The sequence below is a fragment of the Notamacropus eugenii genome, chromosome 2 (assembly GCF_028372415.1).
Source record: "Notamacropus eugenii isolate mMacEug1 chromosome 2, mMacEug1.pri_v2, whole genome shotgun sequence".
NCBI classification, from domain to species: domain Eukaryota; kingdom Metazoa; phylum Chordata; class Mammalia; order Diprotodontia; family Macropodidae; genus Notamacropus; species Notamacropus eugenii.
Window position 1 is genome coordinate 460,378,662 of NC_092873.1, and position 19,311 is coordinate 460,397,972.

Below are 19,311 nucleotides of genomic sequence, written 5' to 3' on the forward strand. Positions count from 1 at the left end.
CATGGTATTGTAAGAGCAATATCCTAAACCCTGCCCCCATGCAATTTAGGCTAGTTTTCCCTTAAAAGGTAAAGAAACCATTCTTGGGACTTGATTGGATCAGGGGATTAAAGGCTCAGGTTGTTAACACCATTTCCTGGCTGTCTGAGGACAAAACAGCTATTGAGGAGCTCCAGGGGCTCTCAAGATGCTTAGCTAGTGATCATGATGAGCAGCTCAGGCAAGAGAGCTTTGTTGGGGTGAATCATCTTAAGGTGTCCTCAGTGACCATGAACAGTCTCCTGATAATGCCTCCTGCTAAACGAATTTCATTTTGTTAACTATTGGATGATCTACAAGTGTCTCATTTCGTTCTAATATCAAATGGAAATAAACAGGGGACTGACCTTTGTCAGTATCAGCCCATAAGATGGTGATAATCTGTATATATCTATAGTACACCTATATATGTAAGTATACATGCTTGCATACATACATGTTTATATACTGCACATGTAATATGTATGATTATATGTACACTTGATCATATGAAATATGTTTATATCTTTATCTATCTATAAAATATTAGCTCTGGTATCAAAAAGAAAAGGACCCAGTGTATATTTGTATATTCATACACACACACACACACACACACACACACACACACACACACAAACACTCCTATACTTCTTTTCTTTAAAAAAAAAAAAAGGATCATGCCCTTCTCCCTCCTATAGTGGTGGTTTTTAGGAATCCATGTTCATTATGTAGCCTAGCACAAAGAAGTCCAACAAATTTATTTTCCCCTGCAGGTTAATTTTAACTGGTTATTCACCTAAATACAACTGTTCAAAAAACCACATGGAGGTCACATATACAGTAGACAAATCATTGAATTAGGCAGGTATTTCTTTGTCTCTTACATTCTTCTGGGTATTATACTGGATTACACAATCTGTAAAAGGAGGGATTTTTGAAGCAGGTGATCTTCCAGATCAAAATTTTATGACCAAAATTTGCTTCCATTTGCACAATGTTATTGTTACTACAAAATGTAGTAATACTTGGGAATACATGTGTATTCTGTACCTAAGAATGGGTCAAGGGTAAAGAATGGGAAGAAGCCTAGTGAAATCTACCTCTGATTCATGGTCACTGCCTCTATATTCAACATTGCAGTTTCCAAAAGTCTCATGGTGCCCACGTAACTTGTTTGACACCAAAGCTAATGGCTGGGCAGGCTCAAGATTTATTTACAGCAAAAGCTGTTTGTTCTTTCCTGAGTTGAACCACAGACTCCCTAACTACCACTTTTTCAAATTGATCCTTTAAGTAAAACAAACTGAACAGGCCTGCCTGCCTGCCAGAGACCAAATAGCGTAATATAGACTCTTTCCTGGCACCTGTGAAGCCAACACAGGCTTAGCTCTAGAATCAGATATTCCATTCCTTTAAGGATAGAAGTGGGAAAGGTAGGGAAAAAACTACCATTTGCGCAGTCACCATGGTCAATACCTTTTATGCTAAGGTGTCAATGGGATCCTAAAAAAGTAGGACCTTCTGAATCTAATGCCCAAAGAAAATGAGATATTGCCTTCCCTTCTCTATGTACCAGTGACTATGGGGCAGCATGGTTTTTGTGGGGGAGGGGAAGCTCTGGGCTTAAAACTGGAAGACCTTTTTCTAAGTTCTGACTCCACCAAGCTGTATGAGCATGGAGCAGCTAGGTGGTGGAATGGTCACAAGCTCAGGACAAGGAGTGGTAAGACCTGGATTTGAATCCTACCGGATACTAGCATTGGGCAAATCATTTAACCTTTCTGGGCCTCAGTTTCCTCATCTGTAAACTGGGGCTAATTATAGTACCTACTTCATAGGATTATTGTGAGGATCAAACGCGATAACAGCTGTAAAGTGCTATGCAAACTTTACAGAACTATATAAATGCTAACTGTTAGTAGGAAGGAAGCAAGCATTTTTTTTTGAAGGGGGGAAGGAAAGGCAATTGTGGGTTAAGTGAATTGTCTAGAGTCACACAGCTAGTGTCAAGTGTCTGAGGCTGGATTTGAACTCAGATCCTCCTGAGTCCAGGCCTGGTGCTTTATTTACTATACCACCTAGCTGCCCTGAAACAAACATTTAATAAATGCCTACTATGTGCCTGGTATTGTGCTAAACACTTGACGAATATTACCTTTTGATCCTCCTAATAATTCTAGAAGGTAGGTGCTGTTATTATCCCCCTTTTACAGTTGAGGAAACTTATGCAAACAGAAAGTCACAAGAAAATGACTTGACCAGGGTTATACATTTACTAAGTGTCCTGAGGCTGGATTTGAACTCAGGTCCTCCTGATTCCAGGCCAGGCACTCTTTCCACTGAATTACTTTGCTGCTGTTATATCATAGACTCAGAGCTGGAAGAGAGCCTCACCTCTCAGGAGTATATTAACTCATTCAATAAGTGTTCCTTTAGCACCTGTTAGAAGCCAGACACCGCGCTACCCTCTGGTGATACAAAGAGAGGCAAAAGACAATCCTTGTCCTTAGGTGAGTTTACAATCTAATGGGGGAGACGACATGCAGACAAATATATACAAAGCAAACTATATACAGGATCAAGAAGGAAAGCGCTGTAATTAAGAGGGGTTCGGAAAGGCTTCAGCAGAAGGTGGGCCTTTAATTGGGACTTAAAGGAAGCCAGGGAGTTAACAAATATAAAATACTTTTCAAACCTCAAAGTACTACGTAAGTACTAGTTATGGTTTTTTTTCCCAAGTGAAAGCAAAACTTTACTTCTCTGAAATTTTCAAAACAAAAATTAAAAATTTTACACTGTAAGTTTAAAATTTTAGAATCCATTATGATTCCAAATCTCAATTGAGTAGCACCTTTCTAATTGGGGCTCTCACATGCTTGGTACACATGATAATACGTGTCATAAGCTTTACCCTTTCAGCACAGTCCCTGCTGCTACATGTACTAAATCTGAGGATAACCACACCTTTCCTAGAGTTTATACCACTTTCTCACACCTGCTCTTACCTAGAGTTTCCAACACAGTATGGAGGAAAAGAACTCCCTACTCTCCAATGGCCACAGATGTCATCTAAACATTTTTACTAAAGTACATACTAGAATTATCACAGGAACTCTCAGAGGAACTCTGTTGGTCCAACCCTCAGCGTAACAAGATTCCCTTCAATGCTAGCTATTGTTTTAAAGAGGAGGGAATCCTTTTTAAATCCAAAGATATGGAGGTAGAATGAGTGGTACAGTTAGCATTTCAATCCAAGTCCTTTGATTCCAAATGCATCACTCTTTCCACTACGCCATGATAGCCCTTGGGTAAGTCAATTAACCAGTCTAAGGTTCAGTTTCCTCATCTGTCAAATGAAGATAATACTTTCATGGTACCTATTTCATAGGTGTTTTGAAGAGTATTTTATGATTTGTAGAATACATATATGAAAAAAGTAGGGTGTGATTAAAAGTAACCCTAACTTTGACTTGGTTATATGAATTCAGGTTAAGGTTAAGAAGCCTTACTGCAACGGTGGGGCAAAGATGGAATTATCATGAGGATAAAATTAATTACTTAAAAATGAAATCTTCAGATCATAGCTCTAAAGCTGGAAGGGACAAGGAACCTCAGAAACCTCAGAGACCATTTAGTCCTACTCCCTCATTTTACAGATGAAGGAACTGAAGTCCAGAAAAATTAAATGACACAGTTAGCAAGAGCATGAATCTAGTAGGTGATACAGAGAACCGAAATCAGAACCCAGTCAGGTCCTCTGATTCCAAAGCTAGTATATTTTCTCATTGTCCTAAAAAGTCTCATAAAACATACCATGAGTAATAGATAAATAAATGAATGAGTGAATACACAATGGACATTTATACAGTACTTATGTAAAGTATTTTATGAACTCGACCTCATTTGGGCACAAAGGCACAAGGTTTACTACCGGGGACTCTAATCATTGCCATAGAGGTGACCTCCGTAAGTACCTAATTCTTAGACGTTTATAAAAACCTGCTATGCAAAAATCTGAAGCACATGGTTTTTAAATACATTTGAAATCACAAGATGAAGAATTCTAATGGGAGGAGGACAGGGGGAAGAGTGGGGTATGAACTTACAAACTAGCATCCCCTGGACAAGTCACTTAACCCTGTTTGTCTCTATTTCCTCATCTGTAAAATTAGCTGGAGTAGGAAATGGCAAACCATGCCGGTATCTTTGCCAAGAAAACCCCAAATGGGGGGTTTGGAAATGACTGAAAATGACTAAACAACAACCACAAATCTCTGTTATTTTTTAGCTTCTCAGAATAATTGGACTCAGATGATTTATGAGGGTTAATACTTTTCTATGTTCCCAAGACCACTTTATGTTGAGATTTCCTGACATTCACAAGTTGCTCCTGTTATGAAGGCCTTTAAGTATCAATTATGGTCATGATGACTGTTGTATCCGATTCATTGCTAATAAGGCTTAACTACATTATTAAGGGAGTCCCATTTTTTTTCCTTGAGAACAACAGAAATACTCATTATAGGAAAATGATGTGTTCTGCAGTGGCACACCAGCGGTAGAAGGAAACCCTGCAGCCACTAAGGATAAGAAGAAGCAAATTTCTCAGAAATTTACATGTGTTGACAAAGGGCACATAGAGTCTGAATGGCCTTTTGTACAGCTGAGGGATCTGAGAAGTAAATAGTTTTAAAGTAAGGTTGCAAAATTTATGAGCACTGTTACAAAAGGTCTTAAGAGCTAAAAGAAAAAGGTTAATTTGCAGTACATTTAAAAAAATGACAAATTGTAGGGCAATGACACTTTATACTATGTGAAAATAGCTTATTTTCCTATGATCCTAAGTCTTTCCCAACCTCCAATAGTTCACCAATAGAAATGCAACTCAGTTTATTGCCTGAGATATCAATTGTTCCTTCTATGGAGACAGGATCATTCTTCCCAGAACTAGGAGGAGTGTCAAAGTCCATCGAGTTCAACACTCTTTATCTTGTAGATGAGGAAACTGCAGCCCAGTGAGGTTAGAAGTGACTTAACCAAGATCACTGAGTAGTAAGGGCTACAGGAGAGACTTGAATCCAGGTCCTTTGACTTCAAACCTACTGCTGTTTCCATGCTGAAGTTTAAAAAAATATAGCATGAAACTTGATGGGGCAGTCAGATGGTGCAGTCGATAGAGTGCTGGACCTGGAGTCAGGAAGACTCATCTTCCTAAGTTCAAATCTGGCCTCAGGCACTTACTAGCTGTGTGACCCTGGGCAAGTCACTTAACCCTGTTTGCTTCAGTTTCCTCATCTATCAAATGATCTGGAGGAGGAAATGGCAAATCACTTGAATATCTTTGCTAAGAAAACCTCAAATGGGGTCATGAAAAGCCTGGACATGACTGGAAAACAACTAAACAACAAAAACAATGAAATTTGACATGCAGGATTATTGCCTTCTGCTTTATGGGAATTTTCCTCTTATTTTCATAAAAATGATAAATCCCCTAAACCAGATGTAAGGAGCCCATACTCCAGTTCAATTTCTTGAGTTACAGTTGCATCAAGGATAAAAACCATGGTATCTTTTATCCCTTATTCTCTAGGGAAACAAAGTAAGAAATAAACCCTTTCTTAAACTCAAAAGCTCTTCTGAACTCATCAGCATCATCAACGAAGTGGACGTAGTTAAAATAACAACCCTAGGTTCATAGTTAAATTCCAAAGTTGTCTGGAGTTGAGGAGGGGAGAAGTAAGGGGGAGAAAAGCTTCTATTACATGTTTTAATTTGACAATATCCTTTGGAAGTTTTATGAAATGCAGATTTGTCTGATGTAAGTCCAGTGTATCAAGGTCAAATTAATAATCACCCAGAAGGCACAGAAAGGCTGCTCAGAAGCATTTCTTTCCTCATTACTGAGCAACTAAGCGAATTTTGTCGGCGTATTTTTAAGGAGCAAGGATTGACCTCAACAAGCCTGATACAAAGGTGCTTTGATAGCACACATGTTATTAACTGCCTCTTGCCTCAACAGTCAGATATAATAGAATAGAGCCCCACAGATTAATACAAAGTGGACTCAGCTTGGCTGTGATGACAGAATTCTCCTGAAGGGTGATAAAATGATGACAACATACTGCCATGAATTCTGCAAAAGATAATTTTAGATCCTGACACCTGTGAATACCCTGTTCCTGATCTAAGTAGGGAACTCTATAGCATTTTTAAAAAGGAATTGTAATAGATAGGTTATTCAATCTAGTTTCCTTTGAAAATATGACTTAAAAAACCACTTCACGCGTCTCTTACTCTTGCTATGGACATAACTACAGTAGGTAATTTTTTCATAGTACTTTAAAGGTTGTAAAACCCCTCCCATTATCTCTGACTCTGTGTGGTAGGATACTGCAACTCTTATATCCATTTTACAGATGAGACGGAGGACCAGGGAGATGAGATTTGCCCAGGGTCACAAAATGAGTGTGTTTGTCCTTTGTTGCTGAAGAAGACCATGCTATCAGAGAAATGATGACATGACTTGCACTTGACTTTGCTTTGAGTAAGGGAGCAGTGCAGGTCATCATCCTCACTCCTCCCACAGAGCCATCTGAATCCAGTGACCAGATGTTCATCAGGATGACTGGAGATGACCCAGGATGAGGCAATTGGGGTTAAGTGACTTGCCCAAGGTCACACAGCAAGTGAGTGTCAAGTGTCTGAAGTGAGATTTGAACTCAGGTCCTCCTGACTCCTGCACTGGTATTCTATCCACTGCACCACCTAGCTGCCCAAGGGTCACAAAATAGTAAATGCCAGAGGTACAGTTTGGACCCAGATTTCTTGACTACAGGTCCACACCTCTTTTTACTAAATCACCATGGCAATTTAAAGTCATTTTGCTATAGACTGGTAGTAATTAGCTAGGGGATTGCAGATGGGATGATTGTTATCATTTCTCATTTAATTAAATTCAACAAGTATTTATAATGTCCAACTACATATATGGCATTGTGATTGATGTTAAGGATATAAAGATGAAATAAGATAGTTCTTGTTTTCAAGATGTTAACAATATAATAGCAACTGTATTTATATAGCCCTTCAAAGTGCTTTACGAATATCTCCTTTTATGCTCATGAACCCTAGGAGGCAAGTGCTAGTATTTCCCCCATTTTATGGATGAGGAAACAGATTCATACAGAGGTCAGGTGACTTGCCCTTGGTCACAAAACTAGGGTCTGAAGATGAATTTGAACTCAGGTCTTCCTGCCTCCACGGTGCCACTTAACTGTCTCTACAACTTTGAAGGGATCTAAGGCATATACAGAAATAAATATAATTTATTAGAATGTGATAAATGAATTGCTGGAGGTACAAAGAGGGGAATGCAAGATTTGCTTCTAGCTGGGCTATCAGGGAAGGTTTTGAGGAGGAATTGACAGCTAGGCTGGACCTACAAGGAAAAGCAGAACTTCACTAAGTAGGGATACAGAGGGTTTCAGGCATGTAGGAAGGCTGGGGCTGAAGTGTGGAAGCATGTATGGTCGCTCAAAAGCTTCTATCCTGGGCCTTCTTTCCTTCTCTTTTATTTTCTTTCTTGGTAATCTCATCACTTCCAAGGGCTCAACTAACATCACCATACAAATGGCTCCCAAACCCACATATCCAGTTCTAATATTATTCCCCATTAAAATTCCAGCCTCAAATCTCCAACTATCTACTGAACAGTAGCACCTGCATATTTCATCAATACCTCAAATTCATATGCAAAATAGAACTCATAGTTTTCCCCCCTTAATTTTCCTAAGCATAAAATTCCCTTATTTTTTTTAAGGGGACCATCATCCTTCTAGTCAACTGAACTTTTCAGCCCCAGAATTACTTGATTCTTTCTTTCCTGTCTCTCACTCCCAATATCTAATCAGCTGCCCACTCTTGTAGACTCCACCTCCACTCAGTAATATTCATCCGTTTTTCTATTCACAGAGTTACTCTAGTTAAAGGCTCTCTTACTTCTTATCTCAACTACTGCAAGAAGCTTCTAAAAACCTTCAAAAGGTACAGGTCTAATCATGTAACTTTCCTGCACAAAAATGACTTCAGTGGCTTCCTATCTATTGGATAGATAAAACACCAGCTACTGAACATGGTGTTGAAAGATAGCTTTCCAGTATTACACTCAATATTCTAACCAAATCTTATAACCAGTTGTTCCTGGAATTTGGCATTCCTTCACCTACCTATTAGACTTTACACTGGCTGTCTCTCATACTTGTAATGTACTTTTTCCTTACCTGTCTGCTTTTTAGTCTTTATCTTCATTCAAATTTAAGTGGTTGCTACTAGAGAAAGTTTTTGCTAACCTCCCCAGTTATTACTGCTCTCACTCTCCTAATATTACCTTGTATTTTACTTATCTATATATCTATCTGTCTATCCCTCCTTTGTCAATCACTCAGTTGACAAACATTTATTAAACACCTACTATGTGCCTACCACCATGATAAGCACTGGGGATACAAAAAGGGGCAACTCACAATTTAATGGGGAAGACAATAAGCAAATATATGTGCACAAATAAGCTATACACAGGAAAAATAGGAAATGACCTCTTGTAGAATCTTATTTTATGGTTAGTAAATGTTAACTGAATCTTTGGTAACTTTCATTGGTATCAACATGAAGGAAACAAAGGGGTCATCTGTTGGGGAGTCTGGGGATTTGGAGGGCTTATGGAAGAAGAAGAAATGAGAGAGCTGCTATGTAATAGCTAATCAGAGATGAATCACAGAAATGTCGCGCGTGGAACTCGGAGGGCAAAAACTCATAGCAGAACCATTCAGCAGAATTTCATGACTTTCTCTAGAAGTGACAGATACTCCAGAGTAAGAAGATCAAGGAAGGCTGGTAGCTAGATGGTACAGTGGGTAGAACGCTGAGGCTGGAATCAGGAAGACCTGAGTTTAAACCTGGCCCTAGCATTTATTGGCTGTGTGACCTTGGACAAGTCACTTAGCCTCTGCCTGCCTTAGTTTCCTCAACTGTATAATGGGGATAATAACAGCACCTACCTTCTAGGGCTGTTGTGAAAACTGAATAGGAACATATTTGTAAAGTGCTTAGTATGGTAACTGGCACATAAAGAGATACTATCTATTATTATTATCATTAATACAAGGATCAAGGGATTCAAGGATGGGGGAGAGTATATCAGTAAAATGGTCAACTTTAGCATTGAGTTATGACTATGAAGGGAGAGAAATGAAACCAGAACAGGGTGCTGGCTTGGGAGGACAGGTTGCAACAGAGAATTCAGAGGCTACGATAAAAACAAAGAATGAGTCTATGGGAGAATTAGAAGGGCCAGACACCATGGCCAGAGAAAGGGATTTCTAAGTCAAGGATCTTGGAAGAAGAACAATTTCGTGAGGCAGTGAGGTGTGAGGGTCTGCTTATCCTTGAGAGTGGAAGAGAAGTGTTTGAAATCATTTGAGGAGTAGACCAGGGATCAGAGGCTAGATCAGCAGAAGGAATACTGATACCTGCTTCCCACCTTGGTGTAATTCTAGTTTCTCCACTTACTTATCCCACATGTGCGATCCCTTGCCAAATCTTGCCTTTTTTGCCTCCAGAACTATTTCTCCCACTTGTTCCCTTCTCTCCACTCACACAGTCACTACTCTAGTACAGATTTCATCAATGCTGACCAGGATTATTATCTTTAAAGTAAATTTTTATTGTTATCTTTAGTTTTCATACCACCTTGATTTCCCCCTATATTTCTTCCCCCTCTTCCAGATGGAAATCCTTTATAACAAAGAATTTTTTAAAAAAAGAAAGAAAAAGAGGAAGAGAGGGAGGGAGAGAATTTAAAACTCAAAATTAAAAAAAAAAAGAATGCTAAAAAGAAAATTAAAAAAGAAAATGAAGAAGAAAAAATCAGCAAAAACAATCAATACATTAAGATAATCTAATGTTGCATCCAATATTCCATAGCCATGGAGTCTCCTCCTCCCCTCACATCTAAAAAGGTGTGTGGGAGGAGGTGTTTTCTCACATTCTTTTTTTTGGGGGGGGTCAAGTTTTTTCTTTTTCATTTTGTAACATCCATCTTTGATTGTACTGTGATTATATTGCTGTCTCTACTTCCTTCCCTTTTCATTCCATGCTCCTCTGTATTCATGATGTTCACCATTTTTTATAGCACAATGACATTACAGAGAGTGTAGCATGCACCTTTGTTTAGCCATTCCCCAATTGACGGGTATCTAGTTTGTAGTTCTTTGCAACCACAAAAAATATTTTGTGTTTTATGGAATCTTCCTTTTTATCTGGATCTCCTAGCGATGTGTGTGTGTGTGTGTGTGTGTGTGTGTGTATATAGATGTACATATGTGTGTGCACATACATACACACACATATATATACACACATATATCTATATCTGGTCTGGATTATTCCAAGACTCTCTTAATTGATCTCCCTGTCTCAAAGTCTTTTCCCACTACAATCCATTTTCCACATTTCTGCCAAAGCAATGTTTCTAAAGCACAGATTTGGCCATGGAATACAGTAAGCTCTAGCGGCTTCCTCTCATCTCTAGGATCAAATAGAAATTTCTCTGTTTGGCATTCAAAGCTCTTCACAATGTGGCTCCAATTTCCCTTTTCAGCCTTGTTAGTATACTTTACTCCAAGGGTGTTCTGGAATCAGCTCTATATCCTTTATTGCATTTGAGTTTCATAATATTCTTGGCTACTCTCCTCCATGACCTCTATAGTCCTATTGGCTTTCATGTTTTTCCTTATACATTAACCTCCAACTTTTGTGTCTGTACATTTATACTGGCTTCTACTCCTTCGTGCCTCAGCCTCTTAGTATTCTGAGTTTCTTTCTGAATTCAGCCTAAGCACCGACTTCTACATGAGTCATTTCTTGATTTCCTTCCATTCTCTTTTCCTCTCAGATCCTCATCTGTCTCCTTTGTAGGTATAGGTGCATGCTATCTCCCCCAGCTAGCACATCATCTCCTTGAGAGCATAGACTGCCTCCTTTTGTTCTTGGATCTCCAGTGCCCAACTCAGTGCCCAGCACATTCTTGGTACTTAAATAAAAGCTGTTGCTTGATTGATTATGCTTGCTTAATGGAACTATTATTACATAAAGAAAGGGACAAGGAATGGACATGTGATTTTACTGGTATAGGGAGCTCCCTGGGAGGAAATTTCTTCTACTAACACAGAACAACATGTTTTTTGCAACACATTAGTCTTAGAGACCTTTCTAGGGCACTGAAAGCTGAAATTACTTGCTCTAACTCACACAGGGACAAGACTCAAACCCAGATCTTCCTGGCTTCCAGACTATCTTTCTTGCTGCATCACCATACAGCCTCTCTATGATCACCAAGGAACAATTATGTGGTTCTCTGTAGGCGTTCTGGTCTCAAAGAACCAATATAGGAGTAATGGGTGGAAAGTGCCAAAAGGACAACTAAGTTTTGATGTAAGGAGAAGATTCTTAACCATGAGTTACCCCAAAGTGGAACAGGTTGTCTCAGGAGGTAGGTCCCGCATTGAAGATCTTCAGGCAAAGGCTAGATGATCCATTGTGTGACCTTTTGAACCCAAACTTCACAGAAAATATGGTATAGGGATGGGAAACCCCCTCCCGCCCATATAGTATTTCCTTTATGAACAGACTGTAGGATATTCTTTTTCAGGGATGGGTTAGACCAGGTGGCTGTAAAGATTCCTGCCAATTCTGAAATTCTTGGAGTCTGTGAAATAGGCATTGTTGTATTCTGGGTAGCTTGTGAAAAACTGCTCCTTTTTAGGTTGAAGAATTATAATGGAGGCTTATTATTGTTAGAAGCGAGGTGGTATCTTGATGGTAGAGACAGGAAGACCTGAGTTCAAATGCAGCCTCAGACATTTAATAGCTGTATGAACCTGGGCAAGTCATTTCACTTGTCTTTGCCCCAGTTGCCAACTGTAAAATGGGAATAATAATACCATCTACCTCTCAGGGTTGTTGAGGATCAAGTGAGATAATATCTCTAAAGCACAGTGCCTTGGCACATCGTAGCTGCTCTGTAAATGTTTTTCTCTTTCCTTTCATTAGCTTCCACAGATAAGCCACAATCTTTTCTTGGAATGGTGAAGGTTGCTATAAAATACACCCTATAGGTTAAGTTCCCCTATGAAGAACTTAATTATGAGTCCTGGACATTTAGGAAAACAGGACCAGGTATTCTTTATATATATATATTTTTTACTTAAAATACTGTCATAAAAATTAAAATAGGGAATTAGAAAAATAACTTACTTTGCTCTAGGTTGATGTACCAATCCTGGAACCTCTTTATTAGGCTTAAGTCTTACATTTGAACTGGCACTTTTTTCCTGCAAAACAAACATGTAAAGGAAAGATTAGGAAGTTGGTAGGTAGGCAACCAAACATATATTCATGACCAGAGGCTTAGGATTGTACATAGAGAGAGACGTTGTTATGATGCAGTGGTAAAGTGTGAGACAATGGGAAAATAGCTGGATTTAGAATAAGAGGACTTAGTGAGCCCTTTCCTACCTCATGTAGCCTGCAGTAAGCCACTCAATATCATGAGGCCACATCTTCCTCAACTGAAAAATGAGGTGGTAGTGTATGTGTGTGTACGGGCCTGGAAGGGTCTCTTGTACCACCAAAGCGATAAACCATAAGAGCACTGAATTTGGTATTGGAGAACCTCGGTTCAAATCCTGAATTTGTGTGACCTTGGATAGGTCACCACTCTCTGGGTCTCTGTTTGTTTATATGTAAAATGAAGGTGGCAGATTAGTTGGTCTTTGAGGTCCCTTTCAGCTCTATGATCTATGATCTTCACAGTTTTGTCGTATTAGAACAGTCTTAAAAGCAGAGTATACAGGTGGAATCTGTCAACATCTGATGAAATAATTTAAGCCTGGAAAAGAGGAGGCATGTCTCATAAAAACTTGACACTATTAATTATTAAGATAAGGTTGAGAAAACAAAATATAAATATTTAATTCTCAACTCCTAAGAAGAAAGACTGATGAAACTCAGCAGTTGTGGGGAATGAACGTAAGATTCTAGGAAAGAAAACCAAGGATGATAGTTGAATTGGTAAAATCTCAATCATAATTTCTTTCCCCAAATTGATTAAAATTGGCTATATTTTTACATATAAGTGGTAGCTATGGTTACTGAGACAAAAAGTGTTCACAGGGTCAGAGGCATATGTAGGTCTGCATATGACTAAAAATGCCTATCAATATCAGTCTTTTTAAGAATGTAAAGTTGAATTTGAATAAAAATGAACATAAATTTATTCCCTGCCTAAGTTCAATATATATGCTTTGTCTGCTCATTTGATCAGAGATTAAACAAGAGAAAAATGACCCTGAAATTTTAAACACCAGTGTGTCCATTGCATCAATATGCAATCTGGAGAATCATAACAGAGCTCAAATTTTTTCTACAATTTCTTTACCAATGAAAGAATTTTTTTTAAAATTCTCATTTTCATAGGAAAGCATAGATGCCCAAAGAATTGGAAAACTGACTGAAATCAGTGTGCTAGAATTATTAACTTATAACAAATTCAACCTTTTCCTCACATGCCAAAGAGAATAAACCAACACACCAAACTCCAAGAATTGGCTATTTTCACTAAGACTAACCTGTCTCCCCTCTAACTGTCCAATGAAGTTGTGCACTGAAGTCAACGGGGGCTAAAATGTTATGGCTGCAGAGAAGGTACAATCTGGCTGCTGTTGACTGTATGATAATCCTGACTGTCTAAAATACAGCATCTATGGTTGTATTTCCTACCAGAAAAGGATAATTATTAAAGTTCCTTAGCAGTCCACATTGTCTAAGGTGTCTCAAAAGTGTGATGAAAAAAAAAATCTTAAAACAGCAGTAAGACTTTTGGAACACCCTGAATCTCTTTGTACTAAGCTCAAGGATCTTTCCATTTATATATTTTTTTTAAAAAAAAGAAGGAAAATTCATTGGATAGGATTCTCTGTCTCCTGACTAAGCATTTTCTCTGGCTGTCCCCCATGTTTAGAATTCTCTCCTTCCTCATCTCTGCCTCTGGGTTTCCGTCTTCCTTCAAGTTTCCACAAAAATCCCATCTTCCTTCAATAAGCCTCTCTCAGCCCTCCTTAATTTTACAGTGTCTTCCCTCTGAGATTCTCTCCAATTTTTTTCTACATTTATCCTATTATAATTGCTTGCACATCAGTTCCCCTATTAGACTGTGGATTCCTTGAGGGAAGAGACTACCTTTTTTGGAGGGGACAGGGAAAATTTCCTTGTATGCCCAACACTTAGAATAGCCTCCAGCACATATAAAAGGGCACTATATGAATACTATGCATTAATATAAGAATGTATTAATAATATAATATAATTATGTTAATTATTACATTAATAAATTTTGTTGACTGAGAGAAAATGTACTATATAAGATACAAAAAAAAAAGATACAGCTAGCACAAACCAATGTTAGTACATTATTCTTTTTTTGCATTCTAAAGCACTTACTCTGCAAAACATTAGAGATATAAATCAAAGAACTGTGACAGTCCCTGCTCTCAAGGAACTCACATTTAAAAAAAAACATTAAAAACAAGCTTAATTTCTTTTACCTTACAATGAAATCATTTCCCCTCCTTCCTGCTTTCATTGAAGAAGAAAAGGAAAAACAAACTCTTTAGAGTTATTACATTTTCTTTCTACAAAAATGGGTAGGAAAAAGAGGACAAAAAGAGAGAAGCTTCTGTGGATGTCCATCTGCTCAGATGAATCCTCAGTCTCTATCTCCAGGTGCTGTGTCCTTAGGGCTCCCTCCTGGGCACTGGTTCTCCCCACCTCGATGCTCCCAGTACCTCAAACTCCTCAGAGATAAACCTGAAGTCATCTTCTACCTTAAAACTGTCCTTTTTTTTAGCTCTCCTATATTTCTATTGATGGTACTCCAATCTTCAAAATCATCCAACCTGCCATCTTCTTTCTCATTCCACAATCAACTGAATTGTCATATCCTCTTCAATTTATCGGTCTATATCCCACTTCTCTACACAGGTGACCACCACTCTAATTTAAACTAGAATCACCTCTCTCCTGGACTCCTTATAGCCTTGTTATTTACTTCCAGTTTATCCTTTCTCCCATCTAATTTTCACAGTTCTGTTAGATCTTCAGGGCAAAGCATTAGTATCATATACTATGTTAGATATACTAGTAAAGTATAAATTCTTGATCCTGGCATGTAAGACATTCTAACAGTTAATTCCAGTTTACTTTTCCAGCCTTATCTCATATTTTGTTTTCATTTAATACATTATGTGGGTAATTATGATTGTTTTTCCATTAGAAAAAGATCTACTTAAATATCTACAGCTATGTGTATATATGTGTATATCTTTCCTGATAACTATACCTATACATATCTCCTTACACTATATGGATATGTATATCTATACCTATACCCATATATTTATCATCACCCGTTATCCAGATTGTTATAATAGTCTCCTAACTTGTCTTTCTACCTCAAATTTCTCTCCTCTCCAAATCATACTGGACACAACTCCCAAAGTGATATTCCAAAGTAGAAGTCTGACTGTGCCATTCTCCTGGTAAAAATCTCCAATGGCTTCCTAGGTTTAGGATAAAATACAAAATCCCATTTGGCATTTAAATTCCTTCATCATCTGGTTCTGGTCTGACTCTCCAGGATTATTCAATACTAATAATCAATAATTTAATTATTTAATTCAACCAATGTAATCCAATTATTTATTTCAATTAATTAATAATAATTGAATAATTAATCACCTTCATGATTAGTCAAAATGACTTGTTATTCCTCATCTCCCACCTCCATGTCTTTGGCAAAGGATGGACCCCATGCCTGGAATGTTCTCCTTCCTCCCCTTCGTCTCTTGGAATCACTAGCTCCCTTCAAAATTCAGGCCAAATGGTATCTCCAACATGAGACTTTTTTTCAACCCCTTTACAAGTACCTTTCCATGTTCCTTTTGTATTAACCTTTTTTACACTTTGTATTGACTAATAATGTAAACCTATTTGTTCCCCTTGATAGAATGTAAGCTCTTTGAGGTCAGGCATTGTTTCATTTTTGTTTGTTTGTTTTGTTTTGTCTTTGTGTCCCCAGGGCCTCGTACAGTAGCTGGCACATAGTATGAATTTAAATAATGCTTAGTGATTGATTGTATCACTCATTTAAGCATTCTTGCTATTTAGATCTGAGATTAATAATTAATAAGGACACTTGATGGAAAAACTTGATCTAACAAACCCTCACATTAATTCAAAGTCTTTATGCATCATATGAAACCTACCAGAGCTTTACAAATTTTTACAGAGATTTCCAAAGATTTCCAATGGTAACTGTATACAATGTATATGCAATTGTAACTGATTTACCACTTATTTGTAATAGTAATCTATTCATTTTCAACTAATAAAAACATACCTTTCCAAGTGAAATGGATTTACAGTACATTTATTAAAAATAGATTGCATAGTTGTTAAGACAGGATAAATCCCCAAACAATATACAATCAATAACATGAGTAGCCTTGAAATCAAACTTCATTTCTGTCACTTGCATGCCCTTATGGTCCAGGTAATAAATAAATCTGAAGTGTGTAGAACAAAAAATAATGAATCCAAGATTTGTCACGCTGGGTCCCTCCCAGCAGCTCTAGGTGGGGTTGTATAGTTGATGTCATATTGAGGATAGAGCATGGAAGAAGAACTAAGTTCTAATTATACGTCTTACACTTATAAGCTACATGATAAGGAACCTCAATAAGTGTCAGATTCTTCACCTGTAAAATGGGACTTATAGTTGTGAGGTTCAAATGAGATGACGTCTCTTAAAACATTTTGCAAACCTTAAAGCACTCTTATAAATGTCAGTTATCATTATCTGTTGGTAGCTCTGTTTTCCAAAGAGTCCCTAGAGGACAGATAGATAAGAATGTTTATTAAGCACTCATGTGTCAAACTCTGTGTTCAGTGGGGATATAGATATTAACAAATAAATAATTCCTACCTTCAAGGAGCTTCCGTTCTAACAGAAGAAGAATAGATAACAGCTGGAAAATGGAAGAGGGAGGTGCCTGCCAGCAATAAGTTCTGAATATGATTAAGAAGGTCAGTAAAGGCCTGGACAGGGCAAGGCAATTTGAAGGCCCACCTGTTAGAACCTGGGGGTTTTGAGGGACCGAGTCCAGGTTTTTGGAATGGAGCTGATGTAAGATGAATGAGATAAGACTGAGGCAACATGGAGTGTAATGAAGATCATAGGATTTTAGAATTGGATGGATACTGGAGAGAATTTAGGACACAGGTTCTTAATCCTGGGTTAATGGAACAACAAAGATCTATGGAATGATTTCAAAGCATCTCTGAACAGAAACAGGAAAAGAAATCACATTTTTGTTTCAATATAATTGGTTTTCTTTCTAACCCTGAATATTTTATTTTATGCATTTAAAAGCATTATTTAGAGAAGGGATCTGTAGGCTTCACCTGACTACCAAAGGTCTGTTATACACACACACACACACACACACACACACACACACACACACACACTCACTCACATACACGCATGTGTACACACACGCATGCATGCATGCATACACACACACGGACAGAGATTAAGAGCCACTAACTTTTACAGATGAGGAAAACGAAGCCCAGATGACTGAAATGAGTTGTCCAGGGAAATATAAGGAAGTAAGAAGCTACGTGGGATTTTATATGTATATGTATATTTGTATGTGTGCACACACATACATGTACATATAAACTTATACACATATATGTAGCTATATGAAAATATTTTATATGTGAAACTATATGAAATATATTTTTAAAATATATTTTATTTTATGAAAATATAAATATAAGAAAATATGAATGATAGTTCCATAGTGCTTTAAGGTTTACAAAGTTCTTTCCAAGCAATCACCCTACAAGGTAGGGAGAGCAAGTATTATTACCACCATTTTACATATAAAGAAATGAAGTCTCGGAAAGATAAAGGGATTCAGTCAAGGTCAGAGCTACAAGGTGTCAGAGTCAGGAGTTTCAAGTCCTAATTCCAAGTCTGAAGTTCTTGTCATTGATCTGGTGCTGCCTTTTAGGGAAGATGAATCATATTCCTGATTTCCCAAAATATAAACAATCAAAGCCAGCATCAGTCCTGAAGTATACCTGAAGCTAGTTGGTGCCTATGAAACAATTTTCAAAAGTAACACTGGATGATGCACACACAATGATGCTATGCCAAACACAAATTGTCTAAATTAAGTTTTCTGACAGGCAAAGAGAGGGGAGTGGGGCCACAGTGAACAGTGTATTTATGTATCCATACAGTATCAGAGCAAAAGAGGTACCACAGTAGATTGAAAAGAGCATTGGTTCTAGAGTCAGACCTGGGTTCAAAAGCCAACTCCATCACCTACTACCTGTGTGATGTTGCTACATTCACTGGTGTGCTTATTCATCAGTCAAATGAGGGGGTTAGACTAGATGGCATCAAAGTCACTTTCAGCTCTCCATCTATGATCCTCCCTTGACCTCAATGTCCTCCTCTGGAAATTAAGAGAGCTGGACTCAGTGGCCTCTGCCACTGCCATAATCCTATGAATGAATCATCTGAGTCTTCACTCTTCTGAAAAATCACATACTCTCCTTTCTCTAAATTCTCTTAATCTCTGTTCACTGAGACACAGACAACCAGAATTATGACCAGTTTTCCTGGTGAAACAGAGCAAAGGCAAATATCAAAGTGGAAAGAAAAATACTGCTTTGTCAGATCAGCCAGACCTCAGCGTATTCTTCCCCTTCATGGTCTACAGCATTCAAAATAGTCGTGCAGAATCCAGCCTGCTCATACTGACTGGTCAGACCTACAGCTTTCTTCTCATTCAGATGACTCAGTGCCCACAAAGAGAAAGTCTGCATCATTTACTCCTCCCATGAGGTTAACAAGTACTCAAATCAGCTCCTGAGCCGCGAAGAAAAATGGTTTAACTGGAAGAGCAATTGAAGCACAAGGGCTATGGAGATCTGCTGGCAAACCACAACAAGAGAACTCATTTTTCATTTTAGAAATCTAGTAGCCTAGGGAGCTATGTCAAGAGACATAATTAAGTTGGAGGGGACTATAATTTATACTGTGGAGATGAGGTCACTGCCCATCTATCTATCCCCTATGTACAAAAGCACCAAAGG

General features: G+C 38.1%; 1 protein-coding gene across 3 annotated transcripts in view; it reads right to left on the bottom strand.

The window, feature by feature from the left end:
- The window catches only part of C2H1orf21 (chromosome 2 C1orf21 homolog), a 263,712-nt gene that overhangs the window by 25,513 nt on the left and 218,888 nt on the right, over positions 1-19,311 (bottom strand). For all 3 annotated transcript variants that reach the window (XM_072648402.1, XM_072648401.1, XM_072648403.1), the window contains exon 4: positions 12,334-12,410. In XM_072648402.1, coding sequence (XP_072504503.1) covers positions 12,334-12,410 — 77 coding nt within the window. The remainder of the gene's footprint in view (positions 1-12,333; positions 12,411-19,311) is intronic.